The sequence below is a fragment of the Accipiter gentilis genome, chromosome 6 (assembly GCF_929443795.1).
Source record: "Accipiter gentilis chromosome 6, bAccGen1.1, whole genome shotgun sequence".
NCBI lineage: Eukaryota > Metazoa > Chordata > Aves > Accipitriformes > Accipitridae > Astur > Astur gentilis.
The window spans coordinates 16,382,119-16,403,106 of record NC_064885.1 but is presented as its reverse complement, the minus strand read 5'-3'; the positions used below and the strand labels follow the sequence as shown (position 1 = coordinate 16,403,106).

General features: G+C 39.6%; 1 protein-coding gene across 11 annotated transcripts in view; it reads left to right on the top strand.

Annotated features, from left to right (window-relative positions):
• Positions 1-18,935, top strand: part of STAG1 (stromal antigen 1) — a 203,965-nt gene extending 185,030 nt beyond the window's left edge. For all 11 annotated transcript variants that reach the window (XM_049803267.1, XM_049803268.1, XM_049803266.1 and 8 more), the window contains 8 exons: positions 401-549; positions 1,634-1,762; positions 6,104-6,309; positions 10,110-10,281; positions 13,239-13,349; positions 14,159-14,273; positions 16,011-16,091; positions 16,185-18,935. In XM_049803267.1, coding sequence (XP_049659224.1) covers positions 401-549; positions 1,634-1,762; positions 6,104-6,309; positions 10,110-10,281; positions 13,239-13,349; positions 14,159-14,273; positions 16,011-16,091; positions 16,185-16,208 — 987 coding nt within the window. In that variant the 3' untranslated portion in view covers positions 16,209-18,935. The remainder of the gene's footprint in view (positions 1-400; positions 550-1,633; positions 1,763-6,103; positions 6,310-10,109; positions 10,282-13,238; positions 13,350-14,158; positions 14,274-16,010; positions 16,092-16,184) is intronic.
• The last annotated feature ends 2,053 nt before the right edge of the window (positions 18,936-20,988 follow it).

The window sequence follows — 20,988 nt, the reverse complement described above, 5'->3', positions numbered from 1 at the left end:
TTAAGTCTTGAATGATGGAATAGCAATTTTGCTTTCTAAATTCAAAGAAAATGCTGATCTGATGGGTGACGTAGGTATTTTAGAAAACAGCATAAGAATGCAGAACCATCTTGATGAGTTGGGAGAATAATCGATGCAATTCAGTGAAGGTAAGTGCAAAATTCTGTTCAAGTTATCATCCACAAAAGTACAAGATGGGGGACAACTGGCAAACGGCAGTTACACAGAAGTCCGGGAACTGAAGTGGATTAGAAGTTGAATATAAGAGAACTCTGTTACATCTCTGTGAAAAAAATCTTTGTAATGTCCACTTGTAGCTGTAACAGGTTATGGACAAAAGTCTTTCTCAAGAAAAGTGTTCTGTAGCTCACAGATTTTAACAATTGAATTCTTTCTCTAGCTGTTTAATGAGCTTGTTCAGGAGCAAGGTCCCAATTTGGACAGGACATCTGCCCATGTTAGTGGAATTAAGGAACTGGCCCGTCGGTTTGCCCTCACTTTTGGCTTGGATCAGATCAAGACAAGAGAGGCTGTGGCCACACTACACAAGTGAGTGGTGGTAAATAAACTAGATTTTTTTATTACTTCAGATTAAAACTTTTGCTTAGCATACCTTTTCTAAAGGTACATAATCTTAACAGGTCCTGGAATAATGATATATGTTTTCTACTTTATGTAGAAAAATGGTGGGGGGTGTTCATGTATGTATGTAAGAAAGGAAGAACAATGAGCTGCTGCCTAATTCTTTGTTGGAATTTATTGGAATGGCCATGTTTATCTCAGGTAAAGCCACTGGTATTACACATATTTGTGTGGACTATATCTAACAACTCTAGATAGTTCTTTGTACCACACCACCGTGGATTCTGCAGGCACCAAGGGCTTTTATAAAAAAATATTCCAAAAATATTTTGGAAATCTTTTTTTGTTTCAAGTGGATTGAAGCTTTTTACGTAACTACTGCATAGGGAAGTGTAGAGAGGTGCTGATAAATTTAAATTATGACTTTCCCATGCCATAAAAAGGTTAAAATATTAAAGTTTGCTATATCAGAGACTAAGTCATTAAGACTAAGATTAGCAAAGCATGATCAAAATGCTACCAGACACTTTGCTGTGCCAAGCAAGAGAGAAGTCAAGACATGCATGCGCCCTTATTGGATAATGTGGAAGTAAATTGTTTTCTTTGGTCTCAAATGATAAAGCAAAAATAAGGCAGTGATGCATGTATCAGTGTAGTGTAAGTAAATTCTATTCTCTGACTCTTGATGCAAAAGTTATATCCTGTTATTTCTTACATACTATTCTTACTGCAAGCTTCTGCTTCGTGCAGAAACAAGAAAGAGCCAATTGGCATTCCTGCTAAGGCAGTGTCTTTCAGCACCTGCCAAGTTTCTTACATTGTGGTAAATTACTTCTTACCATGTGACTGGCAATACATTGTCTTTGAGATTGAATCCTCACAAATTGAGAGGGAACATTTGATTCCCCTTTGTCCAAAAGCAGTCTTTTTCTAGTAATGAAAAAAAAAAAATTATGATGGGATATAAAGATATAAAGAATTTTATCACAATTCAGATTTTGGGTAACATTTTGTTAGAAATGTCTGAAAATGTTATATTTCTTTACTGTAGAGATGGCATAGAGTTTGCCTTCAAATATCAGAATCAAAAAGGACAAGACTATCCACCTCCTAACCTTGCTTTCCTTGAAGTGCTTAGTGAATTTTCTTCTAAACTCCTGCGACAGGACAAAAAGACTGTGTAAGTAATTTCCATTTTCTTCTGTGGGTTTTGCTGGGCTCCGTTAATCACTGTAGTGTGTGTTTAAGCTCTCTGCTTTGAGGTTTTCGCAATCTAATGGGGCTATAGGAAGTCCTAGTGAGACATTTCACATACATAGTTATTAATTTTATATTTTAAAGTAATAGAAATAAATGAGGAAAGGAGAATCAGATCCACTGATGAGGTGAGTTTGAAACCTCACAGAACAATGTTCCTTAAAATTTCCTGTGGGGGGCTGAAAATAAAATACAATCTTTTTTTCAGGCTAGAAGAAAAAAGAAATGAAATGTTAGCAGTGCAGGAAATTTACAGGCCTGTAAACACTGCAGTAACATCTGCTTCTGTTATGTGTTTACATTTTATGTAAATATCTACTTGTTGTCTATTTTAATATGTTGAGTTAAACTGGGAAATAAAGGTTTGTCGAGGCTTCTATTACTGGCACAACAGGATAGAGAAAGAGGCTGAGAGAGGACACGATTGTTGGTTAGGACAGAGCAGGGTGGTAGAGACCTGGCAGGCTAAAACAAGCAGCCTGAATTTGATATGGTGGGTAATTACTGCATATGAAATACTGGAAATGAAATAAATAAGAGGTATTGTTGATAAGATCTGAATAAAGAGCAAGAAGTACTGTTTTGTGAGCAACACTTGAACAGACTGTCAAGAGGGGCTGCGGATATCCACAGAATTGGCAGAGAGAAAACTGTATTATTAAGGGCAAGTTCATAGTAAAGACGTGTTGTCAGCATCACTGCGGAGATAATGCTCTGTTTCTAACACATTACGTAGCAAATATGCAGGATTTGGCCACAGCACAGAAATAATAAGGGAAAAAGGAAGAGGACTACAGTCAAAAGTCAGCCAAACACTATGTGCCCAGTGTAGAACTGAATTCTTTGAATAACTCTATGACCCTTTAAGGAATGCAATTGTCAGATCTTCTGATTTATGGTTATAGATGTCTTTCCAGTCCATTTTCTGACCACAATGAGTGTAAGTCATATGTATCTACTATAACTACCTCAACTGACTCTTTCTGTCAAACTTTTCTGTAGTTTTTCTGTGAAGACATTTGTTTTAAAGGACTTTTCTATTAAGGTTAACAATTATGAATATTACAGTTTTATCTGTGTTACAAGAAATGCATCTTGGTTTGCTTTGTATAATTTTTAACATATACACACTTGAACCAATTTAATTTTTTCTATTGTATCAATAATTTGTCAATTCAGCAAACACAGTAGAAGAAATAGTTAAATGAGCTTGAGAATTGGATGATCCAGTTGCATTAGCTTGGCACTCAGTTTTTGAAACTGCTCTTCATTGTTATATCCATGAATCTTGTCAACATCTGTCCTATTCTTCAGGGCAGGACTTAAGGATAATAGGATTTTATGACTATCTTCCTAGCTGAACCATAGATTCTCCTGCATCTGTTAAAGTGCCATTAATCTGATTCTGTTTAATTTAGTGAAGTTTTTCCTTCCTGTACAGTCATCATCCCTTCCACAAGTTTCTCTAGTGTTCAACATTTAAAGTTACATCATTCTGTACAGTTTATGTGACAGCTTAATTTGACCTGATCCTTTGCGTGAAATTCAGTACTTCAGGAGGAGATCTTGTTCCTTCACCTTCTATGTTGCCATTTAAAATTTTTTCTCGAAGGTTCTCCCACTCATTGGTGCCCACATACACAACCACTGGCTTCTTTTGCAGGACTGTAAAGATTGCTGTGGTGGAATCCATTTCTTCTGATTTTATCTGTCTTTATTGTAGTCATCTGTGAGCTATTGACTTTAGCTGAATTTGAAGATCAGTCATAAGAAATGGTCCTTTAGGGCACGATTTATCTGATCTGTGCTGAATTACTGCTTTAAGATGAGTTCAGACATACCCTAGATTCCATTGGCTGTAGTGACTATGAAAAGAGTCAAGATAACTTGCTTAGATGTAAAGATTTCTTCTGGAGATATCTACATTCCTTCCCTTGAGGGACCCGTCATGTTTGCAGCCATCGGGCAATGTCTGTGTTGCCCATAGTGCTTCACTGACATTCCATACTCAGCTATACTCTGGATAGTTGATTTGCCCTTCTCTGTAGCATCACTCCTCCAATCCACAGGGACCTCTTCCCCTCCTTCCAAAGGTGTTGCCCGTGAACAGGAAGGTCCGTGACCACCATCTGGTGGAGAAGCCCTGTGTGCAGGATCATTTACCTCTCTCCCTGGCTTGATCTCCTCCTGCCAAGTGACTGTTCCTAAACTCAGCAATGGGCTGTTACTCTGGAGGCAAAAATGCTCTAGAATAACCTGGAAAGTCTCATGAGCGTATGCCTGTTTCCCAGAAGTCCTCCAGCTTGGCTCTCCTACCTCAAAAAAATTAGTTATCTACCCCATATGTCTGCATGTCATCTGCCCTTGGGACAAAATACCATTCTTGTCACAGTTCAGCAAACACTGCTCTTTTGCAGGGCTCCTACTTCCTTTCTGGTTTACTGCTGGCCTTTTTATTTGAGGGGAGAAAAGGGAGATGTTTCCAGTTTGAGAATGGAGCAGCAACATTGGTTTCATTTAGTTTTCCTATCCTATTTATTTGTTTGGCTTCTCATTCTATAAGTAATCTCCAGAATTAGTGATAGCCGTTAATGGATTTATTCAAATCTATGGATTTAATATAAAACTATGCATTTAAGGTGCCAGGCTCTTACACTTCACAAAAAAAGATCTATACTAATGCAGGTATAGACACACAAGGCAGATGCAGGTATGGAAATCCTGAGGAATTCAGCTAAGACAGTATAGAGGTAAATTGCCCTGTGGAGGCATTTCTTTCCATTTATTTCCCTCAAATAGAGACTTAGCTTAGACGAGCAACTGACTTGGGTGTCTGAAGTCAGATGAGATGGAGCCTCAGTGTGGTGTTCTTACTTGTAGAAATTCAGAGTTTCTGTCCTTGTTGAAGCTGGTAAGAACTGCCAGTATGAACCTCCTCTAAAATGCTGAGCAAAAGTTGTCTCAAGTTTGGCATCTAATCTGTAAAGAACCCCCAAGTGGTTCACAATTTGGCTATAACCTGGGCGCTCTAGTTCTATAAATATAAATTGGATGCAGAAAAACTTCTTACTTTTCAAGACTATTCTGCAGATAGATTCTCTAAAGTCATGAAGCACTCAATTGTTGCACTGTTTGGTACTGTAAAACAGAGAGAGAATAAACCAAGAATTTCCCATTCAGTGCAAGGTTTGGGTGTTACTCAATATACACATGAACAGGGGAAGGAAGAAGCATTCACAATATTGAAGAAAACAGTAGACAGAAAACCCGCTGTTTCTTGAGCAAAGTCATCCCATTCACTGAATCAACCCAAAATGCCATTAAAAATTGGATATGGTTGTTACCCAGGCATATACAGTGTGGTTCCTTGTCCTATTCTGAAAGCTAGACGGTGTAACAAGTTTGAGCCTGCCATGACCTAACAGATGAAAATTTCACATTTCCATGCAGATTTTGTGGGTTTCACTCCCACTGATGACAACCTGGCAATATGGTTTTAAAGGAAATCATGATGGAAGGATGCAGGAAGTAATATTGAAGTGTCCCGAGTTCTATTACCTAACTTCTGAATTTTTGGCTCTGCAGCTTGAAACTCATTCAAATCACTTTTATGTGGATTTGCATATTCATTTTAAGGACTACTTCTAATACCATCATTAAATAATCAATGGAAAAATAAACAACTCAGATGCCCTCCAGACCATACACAGGAGGGAGGTTGTTTGGTTCCTCCCTTAAGTTAACAAGTGTGCATTGGACTTCTCCATGATGGTGAAACAGATCTTCAAATTTTCTATTGAAAAAATAACTGCTTGCATTTGAAGAAACCATTTTTCTTGTTCCGAGATACAAAAGGATATCCTACATCCTCACAACTGGTTCTAATTCAATCTGTTGACACAGTAGCCATATACAGAGGTGGCTTCCTTACTGTGCAAAATAGAAAAGGAATTCAAGTAGAGTGTGCTGTGAATGATCACAGACAAATGTGGGAGGAAGATGTTGGGGGGGAGAACGTTTTGTATTGTTTATCTGTGAGTAACCTGTGCATGATTAACTATGTTACTTTGTTTTGAGGGAATGACATGTATTCTTACTCAGTCAAAAATAGACACAATGCCCTATCAGCGTATGTTATTAAATTAAAATAAGGAAATGCCATGTGGGATTTCTGTTAAGCTCTCAACATATGAAGAGGGGTTGCAGATTAATTAAAGAGGAAAAAATGTGCTGTGCCTGTGTACTCACTTTCTTTTATTTTCAGTCACTCCTACTTAGAGAAGTTTCTGACAGAACAGATGATGGAAAGAAGAGAAGATGTATGGCTTCCACTCATTTCCTATAGAAACTCACTAGTTACGGGTGGTGAAGACGACAGAATGTCTGTTAACAGTGGAAGCAGCAGCAGCAAAGCCTCTTCAGTGAGGAATAAGAAAGGACGACCACCGCTCCACAAAAAGAGAGTTGAAGGTTTGTATGGTTTAAGGTTGCCTGGTAGAGGTATTTCTTATTTTGTACATATATTACAGCTTTCCTTCCTAGGAGCCCTTATGGTTTTATCAATTAATGCTGAAATATACGATATATTCTGTATGTAGTAAAACAAGATATCTGTTCTGCAAATTCCTACCAAGCTTGAACATGTCTTTATGAGAAATACTATTACGAGTCCCTGTTCTTGTTTGTCTTCGCGGAGATTTGCAGATTCAGAACTATTAAAAGCTGTTATTGAAGTTGGAAGCAGGAGGTGTTTGTGGAGTTATCTGCTCTACACCTTTCTTGGTCACGGACTTCTGGTTTTCTCCCTGTGCTTCAGTCTGGAGCCATTGTTAGTTAACACAGTGTTAGAGCAAACCCAAAGCAGAAATTCTGATACAGATCTGTGTTTTTGCAGGACCACTGGAGAACACTAAAAAGACACCTTTTTTTGTTTAAAATGGTATTGATATCCAGTGTTTGTCTTTACTCTTTCTGTGACTTCAGGCATGTTCATCAGGAATTTGGCTGTGATAGCAAATTTCTTACAAGATTGCATCTGATCCTGGTTAATCTGTATGATGCAGTGTGCACTTTTGTGAATATAAATTTACTGTTTCACTACAGAGTAGGTTTAAGTGGGATCTTTAAACTTCAGGGATTCTTCCAAGGTCAGTAACTAGAATAGTAACTCCTCAGTGAGGAATCTAATGCCAATTTGACTGAGAATATACAGCAGTTTCCCAAAATTTTATTCAAAAGTTTGTCCATATGCACATCTACAGTCAGGTCCATTCTCCACTACAGCTTACTTTGAGCAATACAGGTGCACCAAGTCCTTCAGTTTCTTATAGCCAGCCTAAAGTTTAGGTAGACAAAATACTGCTTCCTTTCTTCAGACACTGTTTTGCTTCCTTCTGGATGCCATGATTTTCACAGAACTCAACTGCTGAGGTTTTTTTCTTTTCTCTTGCTACTATTTTCATTCTATTTTATTGTATTCTACCAATATCCTTTTTTTTTTTTTTTCCTGGGAAGTGTAGTAATGTCTTTGCTTCCCTGTATGGCAAGTCTCAGTCTTACGACATAGTTTTTAGGAATTGTTTACCTCATGCTCTTTTGTGTCCTCTTCTTTCAATGATGAATAGAAGGGAGAATGGATTTGAAACACTTTTGATTTGAATACCCCCTTTCTTTGCAACAGTGGTGGTCCTGAATTTTCCACAAACATAAATCACTTAAAATGATGTAGGCCAAATCCATGGTGGTTCAGTTCCTGAAAGGTCTGACTGTACAGCAGTTTCCACTGGGAGATCATCTAGCTGAAATATAGACTATGCCAAGACTTACTATGGGTCTGACAGGATTCTGACATCTACAGAGGGTATGAGGGTCTGTTTAAGTTCTACCAACACCGTGTCATCAGAAGACACCCAGGATTTCTCTTGCCTTAGGCAGAGTGGGCTGTCACTGTTCACTCCTGTAACCCCAAATTCCCCCATTACTAATCTGTGGCCAGAAAACGACTGATGAACACTGCCTCTCCTGGGGTGCTCTTGTGGGTAGGGTATGGCCATGTCCTTTCAATACTACAAATACAGCTCTGGGTCACAGTATAACATTCAAGGACAACGCGTTTCAAAGAACACTGGTTAGGAAGTGATTCCCTTCTCCTTTCTTCCTTCCTTAAATTCCTAGATCCCTAACAGACCTTCATTACTCACGAATGCTTTGCTGTACAGCCTCAGTATATATAGGTCCAGGACGGATGTTTTAGCCCAGAACAGTATAACTGTCTTTTCCTTCATAGATGCCTTCACTGTAGAATTTGACTGCCTGGTAAGATGATAGAACTGAAAAGTAACCAGCAAGTGCTCTCTAATGACAGCAGCAACACAAGCTCTATGGCCTTTCCTTACATCGACGGATATGCAATGCAAGCACCAAAAGTCTTATTTTAGATATGTATTAATAAAGGACATTTGATACCATGTGTTAAAAAAACCCTCACAATAACATAAGCAGTTGGAAGGATGCCACGTACTTAATTTTTGGATGCTTTTTGATGTGTATTACTGATTGCATTATGCCCTAAGTACACTTCCTTTTGAATCTTGGAAAATGGAAAGCCAAGAAAACCTGGAGCCAGGTTGTCTGTGCTTTTCACGGGAAGACATAGATTTCTGTACAAGCAAGGTCTTATTTTATATGTACCAATAATGAGCTCATGAAATAATCAGAGATTTGATCCTCAGAAATAAGTACTGTTCAGTCATCTGTATAACTTTAGCTATGAAGAACCAGTCTTACAAACAAATTAACTGATGGTCTATACATAGTATGTACACAAATCTTTTTTGTTTTTTTATCTTTACATCTTTTTATAACTTCTCCAGATTTCCTACCTTTACTCTTAATCTGGCAGTACAGTTACAAAGTTGGACCTCTCTTTAAATACTACTAAGGCTTTTTTTTTTTCCTTTAATTTCCACTCTAAAGGAACTAAAACAAGGGCAAGGTCACTACAGAAACTATCCTAGCATCAAAGAACCAAAACTAGTCCCCTGTGGTTCCTTTCACACCTAAATCCCACATATATTGGGTTCAACAGACTGTCTGGGTTGGAGAACATTCCTTGTTGCTACTGAAAGTAAATGTGCTCTGTGACATTTCTTCACAGTACCTTAAGGAAATCAAACATAAATGGGATTAAACCAAAAAAAATCCCTAACATAAAAAGGATTCAAAGGTAAGTTCAGGAATAAATAGGCAAATTTTTAGACAACTTTTATGCCCGAAGGGTAATAAAAGGCGTAGGAAAAATTACAAGATCCATTGAGATCCCCATCTGCTTTCTCACCACACGTTTCTTTCTGTTAGTATATCTGTGATCTTGTCTTCTCCTCTCTTGTCATCTTCCCTGTCTTTCACTCACTCCAGCAACTTCTGTTTTTTTCTACGTCTCTTGCCTACACACTCGTCTGCTCTATCACATTCTCCTCAAGTCCCTCCTCTTCCTTCCTCTCTGGTTTGCTCCCTTTGCAATAGGACCACAGCATCCCACGTACACCTTCAGTCGCCTTCCCAACTTCATTCCTCCTCTTGCTCTAAACTCTGAATATGCTGTCTGATCAAGTTATTATTTAGAGTTCACACCAGCCAGACCACTTCTTTTACTTAAAATGCCCCCTCTGTACTCCACTGAAATGGTTCTGACTGAAGTTTCTAAAGATCTATGCTGACCAGATTTGGGTTTTATGCTCCACCCTCAACTTCGTGCTTAACTATATCTTGGTTGCTGTATACCTGTGAGATTAATAGTCTTATATTTAGATTGTAAGCTCATTAATTGGGAATTATCTTTGTTATATGTGTGCAAGATACCCAGAAATTCAGGTAGTGCTGCAATATGGTATTTGTTTCCAATGATTTTTGTTTATTTGTTAAGTATTCTACTTTAAATTGTTGCTATTGCTGAGAATAGCCGGTAGTAATTCTTCCTTGAAAGAAGACAAAATAAAATTAGAGCTGAAAGACTTACCATTTCAAGCATTTACCCAGTTAATCTCTTAAAAGCGTGCTTGTTTTAAAAGATACTAAACTGTTGAAAATACAGATTTGGAGAAGGTGCTGCAACTAAAATTAACAGTATCAAAGTGTGTCAGCAGATGGAAGGCTCCCGTTACTCATGTAAGGTATTCATTCAGTGAGTTGGCCGAACAAATCCTGAAGGCGGTAATACTGCACTGCATAGTATCAGAAATGCATCAGTAATTTTAATGTTCTTTTTCTAGATGAGAGTCTAGAAGGCTCATGGCTGAACAGGAATGAAAACATACATACTCCAGGGACACTGCAAGCACCACAGCTCACCTCAACTGTCTTGAGGGAGAACACTAGACAAATGGGAGAGCAGATCCAGGAGCACGAGTCGGAGCAGGGATCTGAACAAGATTTTTTACACAAGTAAGTGTTGGAATTTTAGCATCAAATAGAGTGAGCCAGGCAAAGGAGTTGCATATTATTTATACAGGTAGTCTTAGTTTGTGGCTCCATATATTTAGTGGTTATTTGCAGAAACAACTGGAAGTGTCTTGGCTATAGCTCAGCAATACTTCGATTATTTTCACTTCCCAGGAAAAACATGTTGTAGTAAAATCATGGTAGAAATTCCTTATGTTAAAATTCTCTAGTAGCATAACTGTGCAATTATGGTGAAATCTTCCTAGTGTTTGTGCCCCCAGGTTGCATTGAACTGTTCCTCTAAAAGACCTGTTAGATGTTCTCTTTTCTTTCCCTCTGCCCTGTGTCATAGTACAGTACATGTTCTCCAGATATCCTAACTGATTTATTGTAAATTAACTCTTCAATCCAATTCCAGCTGCTGAGCTAGTAATTCCTGTTCCTGGGGTAATTGCCTGCAGGCAATTTTATTTTGCCCTAAATTATATATACTTTTTGTCACACAACTCCCATTTTATCACCTCCATTTAGAGGGAAAAAATGTTGGTTATTATCTGTCAGTAGTTTAAGAATAGAAAGTCTTCAGAGAATGCTATTATGTGCTATTTCTATTAATTTGAAGATACAGAATAACAATATCTGTTTTGGAGACTATTTTTATAACTTTTATAGCCAATTGTACTGATCTGATTTACCTGTATAGAAAAGTCATATTATGCTGGCCAGATGAATCAGGTTTCTACCAGTGTAGTATAGCATAAAATAGCCAGATTATGCCTCTTGGTTTTCCTCCAGCTTTTGTCCATCATGCTTTTCTTGATCCACGTTCCCCAGCTTCCCAGTCTTCCCTGATGTGCACTCACCCTGCTCAATCCTAAACTTTACTGCTTCATTCTGCATTCTGTAATCATAGTGTTCTCTAAACAGAAATTATTAGTAATGGTAATTTTGCCTGGGAAGGTAAAATGTTCTCCACTCTGAAGTGACAAGGATATATGTATACCACCATGTTGTACATATAAGCTATTAAGTTTGCCAATTTGTGACCATAGGCACTCAAAAAAATCTGAGCAACTTTAAAGAAATGTACTCTTTTGAAAGCATAACCTATTCTTCTCCCTTGCTTGTGCGTGTAACTTGCGCAGGCATCAGCAGTGCAACCAATTAAACCTTGATATGATCCAGTAACCAGTGCCTACCGCAAGAGATACTTGCAGCTCAGCTGGCTACAAATACCTATTAATTTTTGGAGCACATAATATTTGGCATTTTGATAAATGAGTTCAGCCAACTTTCTTTCCCCATATTAACCATGTAACATCACCGTAAGAGACAGGGTGGCAGGCTGGCTAGGCTGCTTCATGCTGCAGGTGGGGATACGTGTGGTCCTGCCCAAAGGCCTGAGATGGGCTTAAGTGTTCCCAGCTGGCGCTGTCTGGAAGGAAGGAGGTGTAAACAGGCATGTAAATGGGTGAACACAAGGCAAGCCTGGGCATGGATTTCCTCACCTACACAGTTCAGGTGGGCAGGGGATCCCAGCTGGCTACCAAGAAAGCACAGCCGAGGAAGAGCTCCTATTCATGTCAGTCCCAGAACATCTTTTCACCTTGGTCCTACAGCATGTGAGGTCTGCATTCACGTCTCTTACTTGCTGTTCAGGTCAGGGATTTGCCTCCCCATCTCCTGCCTCCCCAGGTGTTGCCATAACTTCCCAGATTTATAAGGAAGATGATGTGGCTCTTGATTTCTCCTTAAAATTTTTCTACTCTGCAGTAAAAACAAAGAAAATTGCTGAAGCAGAACTTTCTTTTTGACCCTCTCTGATCTCACCTATCACTAAGCTAAATATCTCTCTGTGAACATTTAATTAGTTATGGAAAATGGGACAGCTTCCAGTCACCGTGTTTTTAGTCCTGAGCCTGACAAGGAGGCACTGCCTTAAGCTGAGGGAGAATCTTCAGCTCTTCGGGGGGTGGTGGGCAGGGAGGAAGTTGAACCTGGCTTTTCACCCTGGGTTTGAACCTCTGTTTCGCCTGTCTCAGGTGAATGCTGCGAGCAGAGAACTGTTGAGCAGAGGCAGATAGCATCACTCTCCTCTGTTACTTTCAAGGAGTTGGATTCCACACAGAAGTTCACAGCGTGAACAGACAGTGAAGAATCCTTTCCTTTCAGCCTGGAGTTAGCTGCCACACATATTTCCTACAGGTCAGCTTAGGAGAGCGAAAACATAAAATAAATACAGAGCAGTCAGTTGCTGAACTAATGGGGTTAATCCATGTCTAGAAGAATATTGCGTTCTAGGTTGTTTCCACATGGGTTATGCTAGTTTATTATGTCAATCTTATTAGGGTACAAGACTGCATACTAAAATAAAAACTGGTGTTGCTCTTGAAGAGCTGCACTCAGTTTACTGCTATTTCCTTGTGCTGCAATGCACAAATCATAGCAAACGCATTGCTGTCTACTACTGGATTTAAGTGGTATAAAAAGTACAGCCTTTAAGGTACTTACATGAGGATAAGTTACTGGACGCTTAAGTCGATCAGGGTATGTATTTAAAAGCAATTTGTTTTTCGGATTGTGTGACATTTTTGTTTTAAAATGTGTGTCAGTTATTCATTTGGATTTGTTCTTGCTCATATTTTGCCTGATCTACGACAGTGAAGTAGGATTTAATAAAATGAATTTTAGAAGTGCTCCCACTTCAGGTGCATGTCACACTAATGAATGAGTGATGTTAGCATTTGATGCAGCTGTTTTTATTACAACAATTAATGGCGTTTTTTTGTGCACATACAGTGAGAGACGTTGTGGAAGGGAATCCAGAAGACGTGTACAATGATGGATGTGATTTAAGTATCTTAATCTGAAGCATGGTCAGACACAAAACTTGAGGAGATACTGTCTAAAAATAGTCAACTCAAAATTGTTAAGTCATAATGCTGCTTTGTGTTTGTTAGTCCCCAGATGCAGATATCTTGGTTGGGCCAACAGAAGCTAGAAGATTTAAATCGAAAGGACAGGACAGGAATGAACTACATGAAAGGGAGAACTGGCGTAAGGCATGCAGTGTAAGTGTTTCAGAGCATCCTCGTCTCCAGATCAGAATCATTTTAGATGACAATGCTGCATTTTAAATGCTACCTTTTCTGGACTGTTGCCTGTAATTTCTGTGACATTTTAATGTTTGTTGATGAAGGCAGAATAACAGCTTTGTAATGTTGGAACAGCCTTAAACTGTTCCCATTTCAGGGGGTTTCTACTATTTGTCTGTTAAGTAATTCCCCATGAACTCTTCCAAGTTGTTGTCCAGTCTTCCCGTGAACCCATTTATGCTTCTTTCAACCACATCATCTTTTGCCAAGGTGTCTCACTGGGCAGCTAATGGAGGGAACACACGTGGGTGAATGCTGAAGCATTCTGTTGTACAAGGTGCTACGTTCTCTGGTGCCGATCCAAGCAAGTCTTTCAGTGCATAAGGACTTTTCAGGATGGGAGCTAGAGTCTCCAGTGAGATCAGGTCCTTACAGTGTTAGAAACTGGTCTTGGTTTCACTGCTGGATTTCCTGGGATTTACCAGGGATCCTGGCAAACAGTGTAACTCCTTTTTGTAACAGGGCAAGCAAACACAGTGAGATTATTGCCCTTTTCTTGTTAGGGACAAATGGGGACTTCCTGCTTTGGCCTCTGCAAGAGTTAGGTTTGTTTTTACATAAGATTTTCTTCCAGTTTATGTTATAGAAGGCGTGCTGGCTTTACTCTCAACATAAGGTTTTATGTGAGGGCATTAAGGGATAGGATTTGTGCTTTCTTTTTAATGACCATGGTTGGGAAATTTAAATGCCTGGAAATGACTTTTTCATTCTCTTTATTTAATCAGACGAGGTCTAATGGAAGATGACGCTGAGCCTATCTTTGAAGATGTAATGATGTCCTCACGAGGTCAGCTAGAGGATATGAACGAAGAATTTGAGGACACAATGGTCATTGATCTGGTCAGTAAATCGTATTAATAGCAAGTTTAAAACAGATGAAAAATAATTTAAAAGGAAAGTTGGAAGCACAAACAAAAAATTCCAAAATTTTGAGCGCAATTTCCTGTTGTCTGAATGTGAAAGAGCGGAAATGATCCAGATACTTGCTAGAACCTACAGCTGCAGACTCGGGCCCAATTGATTATTTTTTTTTAACAGAAACACAATGAGTGTTGCTTAGCACTATTCCTCTAATATTCTGGACTCGGGCAGTAGCAAGTGTCTGGAGCACCATTGTGCACCTGGGAGTTGTGAGCCTGTGAGAATCAGGTTATGATGTACAGCGTATCAATCATCAATCAGGTGTGTCAGTGCAGCCCTTTTAGAGGAGCGCTGGAGAAGTAGCTGATCTGACTCACCGTGCAGTCAGCCAAGGGCAGAAGGAGTGCTGGTTGGGGACAGAGCTGAGACCAGCTCACCCCATCGGAAAAATTGCACAAAGCTGCCTACTTGTCCTCATGGAGTACAAATGGACTCTCCAAGATCGGTATCAGTGTTTGATTCCAGTTGTTAGTTGGCGTTATGAAGAGTTTGGAAATGGTATCATCTAAAGGTATTCTAGATGGTGTTGCCTTCCCTGTGCCAGCGTCACACCCATCACCCCTTTGCTGACACGGCTCTTTTTGCAGCCACACTGCAGTCAAACTGATACAGCCACGTTGCTTCTCTTTTTCTGTTCCCTGGTTGCTTTGATTTCTGGGAGGTGGGTGGACCTTAAGGGGATCCTTAATCAAGGTCTAGTTAGTTTACAGCCATACACAGAGTTGTGCTGGGACAGTGGACGGGAGAGCAGGCAGTAGTGGGCGGGCATGAGGCAATACCTGACAGTGGAATTGCTCCCAAACAGGTCATATCATCAGATGGCAACCTCGGGTCCTTTCATGGTAATGTACTGACTACAGGCAGGATTTGCTTTGTAGAGGTTAAAACCTTCCTAGCCTCTCCATTCCAAATGAATGCTTTCCTTGTAAAATGGGGAAAAAGGATCAGTTTGCATTGTACACTTCACCGTTTTTATGCTTTTCTATTTCTCCTTTCATACCCAAACAATAAGGCATAGGTTACTTTAGGACTAAGCTATAATGTCTCGGAAGGAAAATTTAGGCAATAATTCAGTTACTGCTGCTGAACACTGAGGTTATTACTAGCATTCAAGTGATTATCAAGTAAGTAAAATCTCTCTTTTACTGGTCCAAGGCAAGGAAATGAAGGAATTGATGAAGCCAGTGAAGCTCACATTTACTCTTATGTTTCCAGGGAAGGACAACACAAAAGGTTTAATCGTCAGAAATACTATGACATTTTTTGACCATGTCAGAGCTGGAGTTTCACCATAAACTTAAAGAACATAAAGACAGTTAAAAGACAGTTTTTATGCCGTCTGGCCTACAGTCCTAATACAAGAACGTCATTAAGTCAGCAAGAGCCTTAAGCAAGCCCTTAGCTATGAGCACAGACTTAAAATGACTTTAGAATCCCTCAGCTTTTAGCCCATTCCTTAAACAAAACGTGAATTTAAGAAGTGCCCATCTATGTCAGGACCTCAATTTGTATCGGAGCTTTCACAAAAATCCATGCAAAGCTGCTCTGTAAAGGAACAGATAACCATGTTAATACCCATTAGCTGTAGAGCCACACGAATCCTTTACAGCCAGGTAATGGATGCGATGTTCTAAAATGGCTGACTCCTCTTTTTAGCCACCTTCAAGAAACCGTCGAGAACGGGCTGAACTGAGGCCAGACTTCTTTGACTCCGCAGCTATCATTGAGGATGATTCAGTAAGGCTTTACTAGTATTGTTTCCTGTTTATCTGAGGTTCTTTTTTATTATTATTACACCCAATTAATTAATCTTTTAAATCATTTTTCTAGGGATTTGGAATGCCTATGTTCTGAAGTCTGGTGAAGACATTTTACAAATTTGGAACTCTATTGTTTAGAGCTAGAGGCCTATATACTGTGATAGCTTGTATGAAAACCACATTTTTGATGTGATACGGTTTGATTTTTAACCAAATGATTGAGGTCAATCCCTTTTTGTAGTGACAGAAAGAAGAGGAACTTCTTAATGACACAAAGGAATGTTGGCCAATCCAGTCACCTCAGAAGGGCTGACCTAAAAAATCATTTGTATCCCTGTTCTTGACTGTCCTAATACAGATTATTTTTTTTTCTGGATGAGGAGGAAGTTTTAAATTGTTAAGACAGCTGTCAGAATAAACACTGTTCTACATATGTTTTCTGAAAACAACATTGAGTGAAAACAGAACTTTTTAACTTTATTTTTCTGCTGTACAATTTAAAACAGTTTTAACATTTGCCTTTTTATGTTTTAAAAGCTAGCCATTTTTATTAAACCTATGCCTATCAGCCATTGACTAGCAATGATGCTATAAGCAGGTCATCCTGGCTACAGAAAAGTGTTTTTGAACACACTGGATTTGATTAACATTATGGTACGCTTATATCCTCTCATAGGCATTGAGAAGAACACTCTTATAGAAGAGGTTAGAATTCTAATGATGTGCATCTCTGCCAAAAAATTTCAGATTCTGATATGATAAACCCAGATTTTATACTCTTGAGAAGATTTATTTTTATTTATAATGGGACATAAAGTAAGAGATGTCCATGAAGCCACTTTTCCAACAGATGCTGTGTAACATTCATTTTATATAGCACATGGGGACACAAAAACAGTAAATTTTCTATTGGTACTTGCTCTGTGCATTTTTAGCAACTTATACCAGCAAATAAAGTATTCTCAGTAAAACACACAAATGGTTCTCAAGTAATCACTTTGCTGTTTTTACTACCTACTTCAAGCCCTGCCAACCCAAGGTACATAAACAGCAACTTTCCTATTAAAAAAAAAAATAATTCAAGGGTGGGGGAAAGGAATCACTTTAGCATACTAAAAGCAATTTTAACTGTACCATAAAAAAAGTCTACTTTCCATGCCGTAAATACCCTTTTGCGCTATTTTTGTAAATTAATTTTGCCAGTTAGAAGTACTGTATGTGCTGCATAGAAATTTGTGCTTAGATGGTGAAGTTCTTAAGCTTACAATGGAATACAGCTACATTTTCAGTGTTAACTGTGCATATTAAGAGTAATTCTTTGGAAAAAAAAAATAAGATTTTTCAAAAAAGTTAAAAACATCAAAAAAACCCCCCAAACCCCAAAGCATTCTCAGCTAATTCATTGTAATAAGAGATTTTTCAATGTCTTCAATAATTTGGGATTTCATTACGCTTCGATTTTATGACTCTGCCTAGTAGCTGCTACTTAGTTAAGACTGGCCTGATATTGGAGGTGCTGGCCATCCACAACTTGCACTGACTCTACTATCTCTTAAGAATCAGCCCCAAAATGTTAATCTTCCTTTCTGCATTCTAATGTTAGCATTTGAGATACAAAGCAGATTGACCCACTTGGAGCACAGCCATTTTAGAGGTGCTTTTTTTTTTAGCAACTGCAAAATAATCACGGAGCTTTTTTCTGTTACGAGCTTATTGAAAAACAAACCAATATTCATGCCCAGTGCTTACTTGCTGGGAAGGAAAAGAATCTGATTTTAAAAACAAACCAGCATTTCACTCAGCTGAGGTTTGTTTCCTACAACATGTGCAGTTCTCAAACATGGTTGCCAAAAATGTTTGACTAGGTAATTCAGCCATTTTTCAGATGTCGGTTGGGTAATGTATAAAACCTGAGAAGTAGCTGGAACTTTATAAAATCACGTTACCTCCCTTCCTCTTCTGTCCACCCCAAAAGTAACAGGGGTGGGCAGGAAAGGCTGCATTAAATTGTCGTCACAATTATTCTGTGAGCATAGTAGCATAATAAATGCTGCCTGGTTTGAGTCATAGTCTCAGACAAACCTTGTGCTTCACAGTCCTCTGTGTGGAAAACTGATTCCTAATTTAACATTGTAGAATACTGTATAACAAACATTTATTATCACGGTACCTGCAATGGGTTTCCAGTTCAGTTTGCAGTCAATAGGTTTTTGTATTATGAGTGTCTCCTTGATTGGTTTTGCTAGTAATTCTGTAAATTGTACATTTACAATATGAGGTTTTTTTTCCTTTTGTACAATTTAAAACTGATGCTTCACCTTTCATTTAATAAACTATTCAAAATCATGAGTATGATGAGCACCCTCTTCACTATAACTTTCTTTTAAATGCTCGTTTAGACCATCACATCTTGTCATCCCACTTATTAGTAGCCAAAGGAAATATGGAAAGGTAGTTCTCATGTAGTCCAGGCTTCACAGCCAGATTCCATTACAGCTACCTTACCCATTCAGCCTCAGAGCAAAGGAAAACCCCATCTTGGCTTTTGTTGGGTTTTTTCCCCTCCACTGTGGTATGTTTTTGGTTGATCTGGGAGGTTTCATTGTGAGGTTGCTGTAAATCTGATAAGTCATCACGCAAGTTGGGAGAGTTGCATTGTTAAAATTGTTTGAACTGTCACAAATTTTGAGAAAAATTTCGTCTCCTGCCCTGTATATCTGAAGTGAACTGGACCACACGGGAAGAAATGGAAGTGGTAAAGGCTTGGAAGGTCTAACAACCAGCTGGGCTAAATGAAGTTTTAGATTCCTGAAACAAAATGTTCTTTTGTTATTCCTGTGTCTGAGAGAAAGGTGCTATTTTTGTCCAACACATGTAGCACTAAAGAAAACTGACTTATTTATCATCTGGCCCAATTCCTAAAGAAAAATCATCTGAGTCAGAAAAAGTAACGAGATGGAGCATTTGAGGAGCAGGGATAGGATTCAAGGTCTGAACTGCACTCTAGGACTGCTCCCGAGACACAGACCGAACGCTGAATCTCCAGCTGCCTGTAAGTTATGCTCAACTCCCGATGCACTGTGGAACACAGTGCCTAAATAATTTGTCATGCTTCTAAGTGCAAGGGCCGCTCTCTGTTGAAAGGATTTTATTTTATATCTATTGTTTCTGCAGGTGACTGGAATTCAAGAGAATCTTGAGTAGCGTGGTCAGATCAGCTTTCCAGTGTGTCTCCAAAGCATTGTGCTGGTAGAGCAACTGACTGCTTGGAAATCGAGATGATGTAAAAGCCAAATTCTTGTGCTGGCAATGCATAGAAGAGAGGAGGAAGTCTATAGAACTAATGAGGTTAGGAAACAAGAAAGGTACTTTTTTCTTTGTGACAGTGACAATTGGTTTCTCATTTAGTGTCTCCTCCTGACTCTGGGCAGGCTGAAGAAACTGTGCATATTGCTTCACTTAACGCAGCTTTTGCTTCTGAACTTGGGACAGCCACCAGCCACTCTCTCAGCTGCTAATTACCTTTGAAAAATCCTCTTGGTCCTTACAAAACACTTGACTACACCTTTTCTCGCAGTTAACTAAGAACTCACTTCATGGCAATGACACCCAACATAGTAACATTGCAGTTTACCTTCCCTTGTTGCAGCCAGCTCTGTTCCCTGCAGCAGCAGGTAAGGGCACCTGCTTGTGGAGAGTGTTTCTGCTGAGATACAACCAGGTACATTCATGCAGGTAGCGTAAATGCGTGTGCAGCCAGGGTAGATGGTGCATCTGTAACCTGAATGCACTGCCTCTAGCTGTTTTTTTTATTACAAAAACCTGTGGAGCTGGGACTTGTACTTGAAATGTTCCTTCTGTACTGTGTTTTCAGCTGATTTTTAGTTGTGGCCTTCCCCCCCACCCCCCTGCCCCAGGTACAGGCTCCAAGCTCCATGGCTGTACTCACTAGGGCACCAGCTGCCCTGACCTGGGAAGGGATGCTACCTGGAAAGTTGCCATCTTATCTTTCTTCCACTTCAGGCACGTGCTCCAGGAGTGAACAGAAGCAGCTGCAGCATGCAGGTAGGGTAGTTCTCTGTCTCATTTTACAGTGCCATTAATTACTGAGGTTACTTAGAACAGACAGGTCGTTACAGGACTTCACGTGCTTGGCAGCTGTTTGCAGTAGTGCTAAACATGACAGTAGCTGTTACTTGCTACCTTCTGGGGCTGTAGTTAAAATGCAGCTTCTAATGAGCAGCATGAGCACAGGGCCCATGGCTGATCAGCAGTTAACACCTACTGCAGTGGTTCCTTGCAAGTCTGGCAAATAATCACAGAAAAAATTAGGCTGGAAGGGGCCTCTGGAACTCTCTATTTCAACCCTCTGCTGAGGGAGAAAAGCCCCCCATGCTCAGGGAGAATAATTTTTATGTCCCACGAGAATGCCCTTTTTTCCCATTTGGGTGCATTGTCTCTTGCCCTTCAAGGGGAGGCTGCCTCCATCTTCTCTCTCCCACCTGTGCCTACAGCCCAGAGGTCACTGATACCGACCTGAGACCCAGCGTTGCTGCAGTCAGCACATAAAAGTTTCAACTTGGGCCAGTCTAGCAGAAGAACAGAACAGGTTAGTCTGAGATCAGCAAAGCCTGGATTCCAGAGCACTGAAATCCAAGCTCAGGATTTTTCTCCCTGTGAGTCTGTGGTGCATGAAGCAGAGTCTGACTCCAAAGGTGGACCCAGGGCTAGACTTGAGCCCCACAGGAGTCTGACTTCTCAGCAGTGTGAGGTGGCTGCAGCTCTGCCTGTCTAAGCCACCCCAGGGCCTAGGGAATGAAGGAGCCAAGGGAGCATTTGACCTTGAGCAATTGGTAACAGCTCACCTGCAGCAG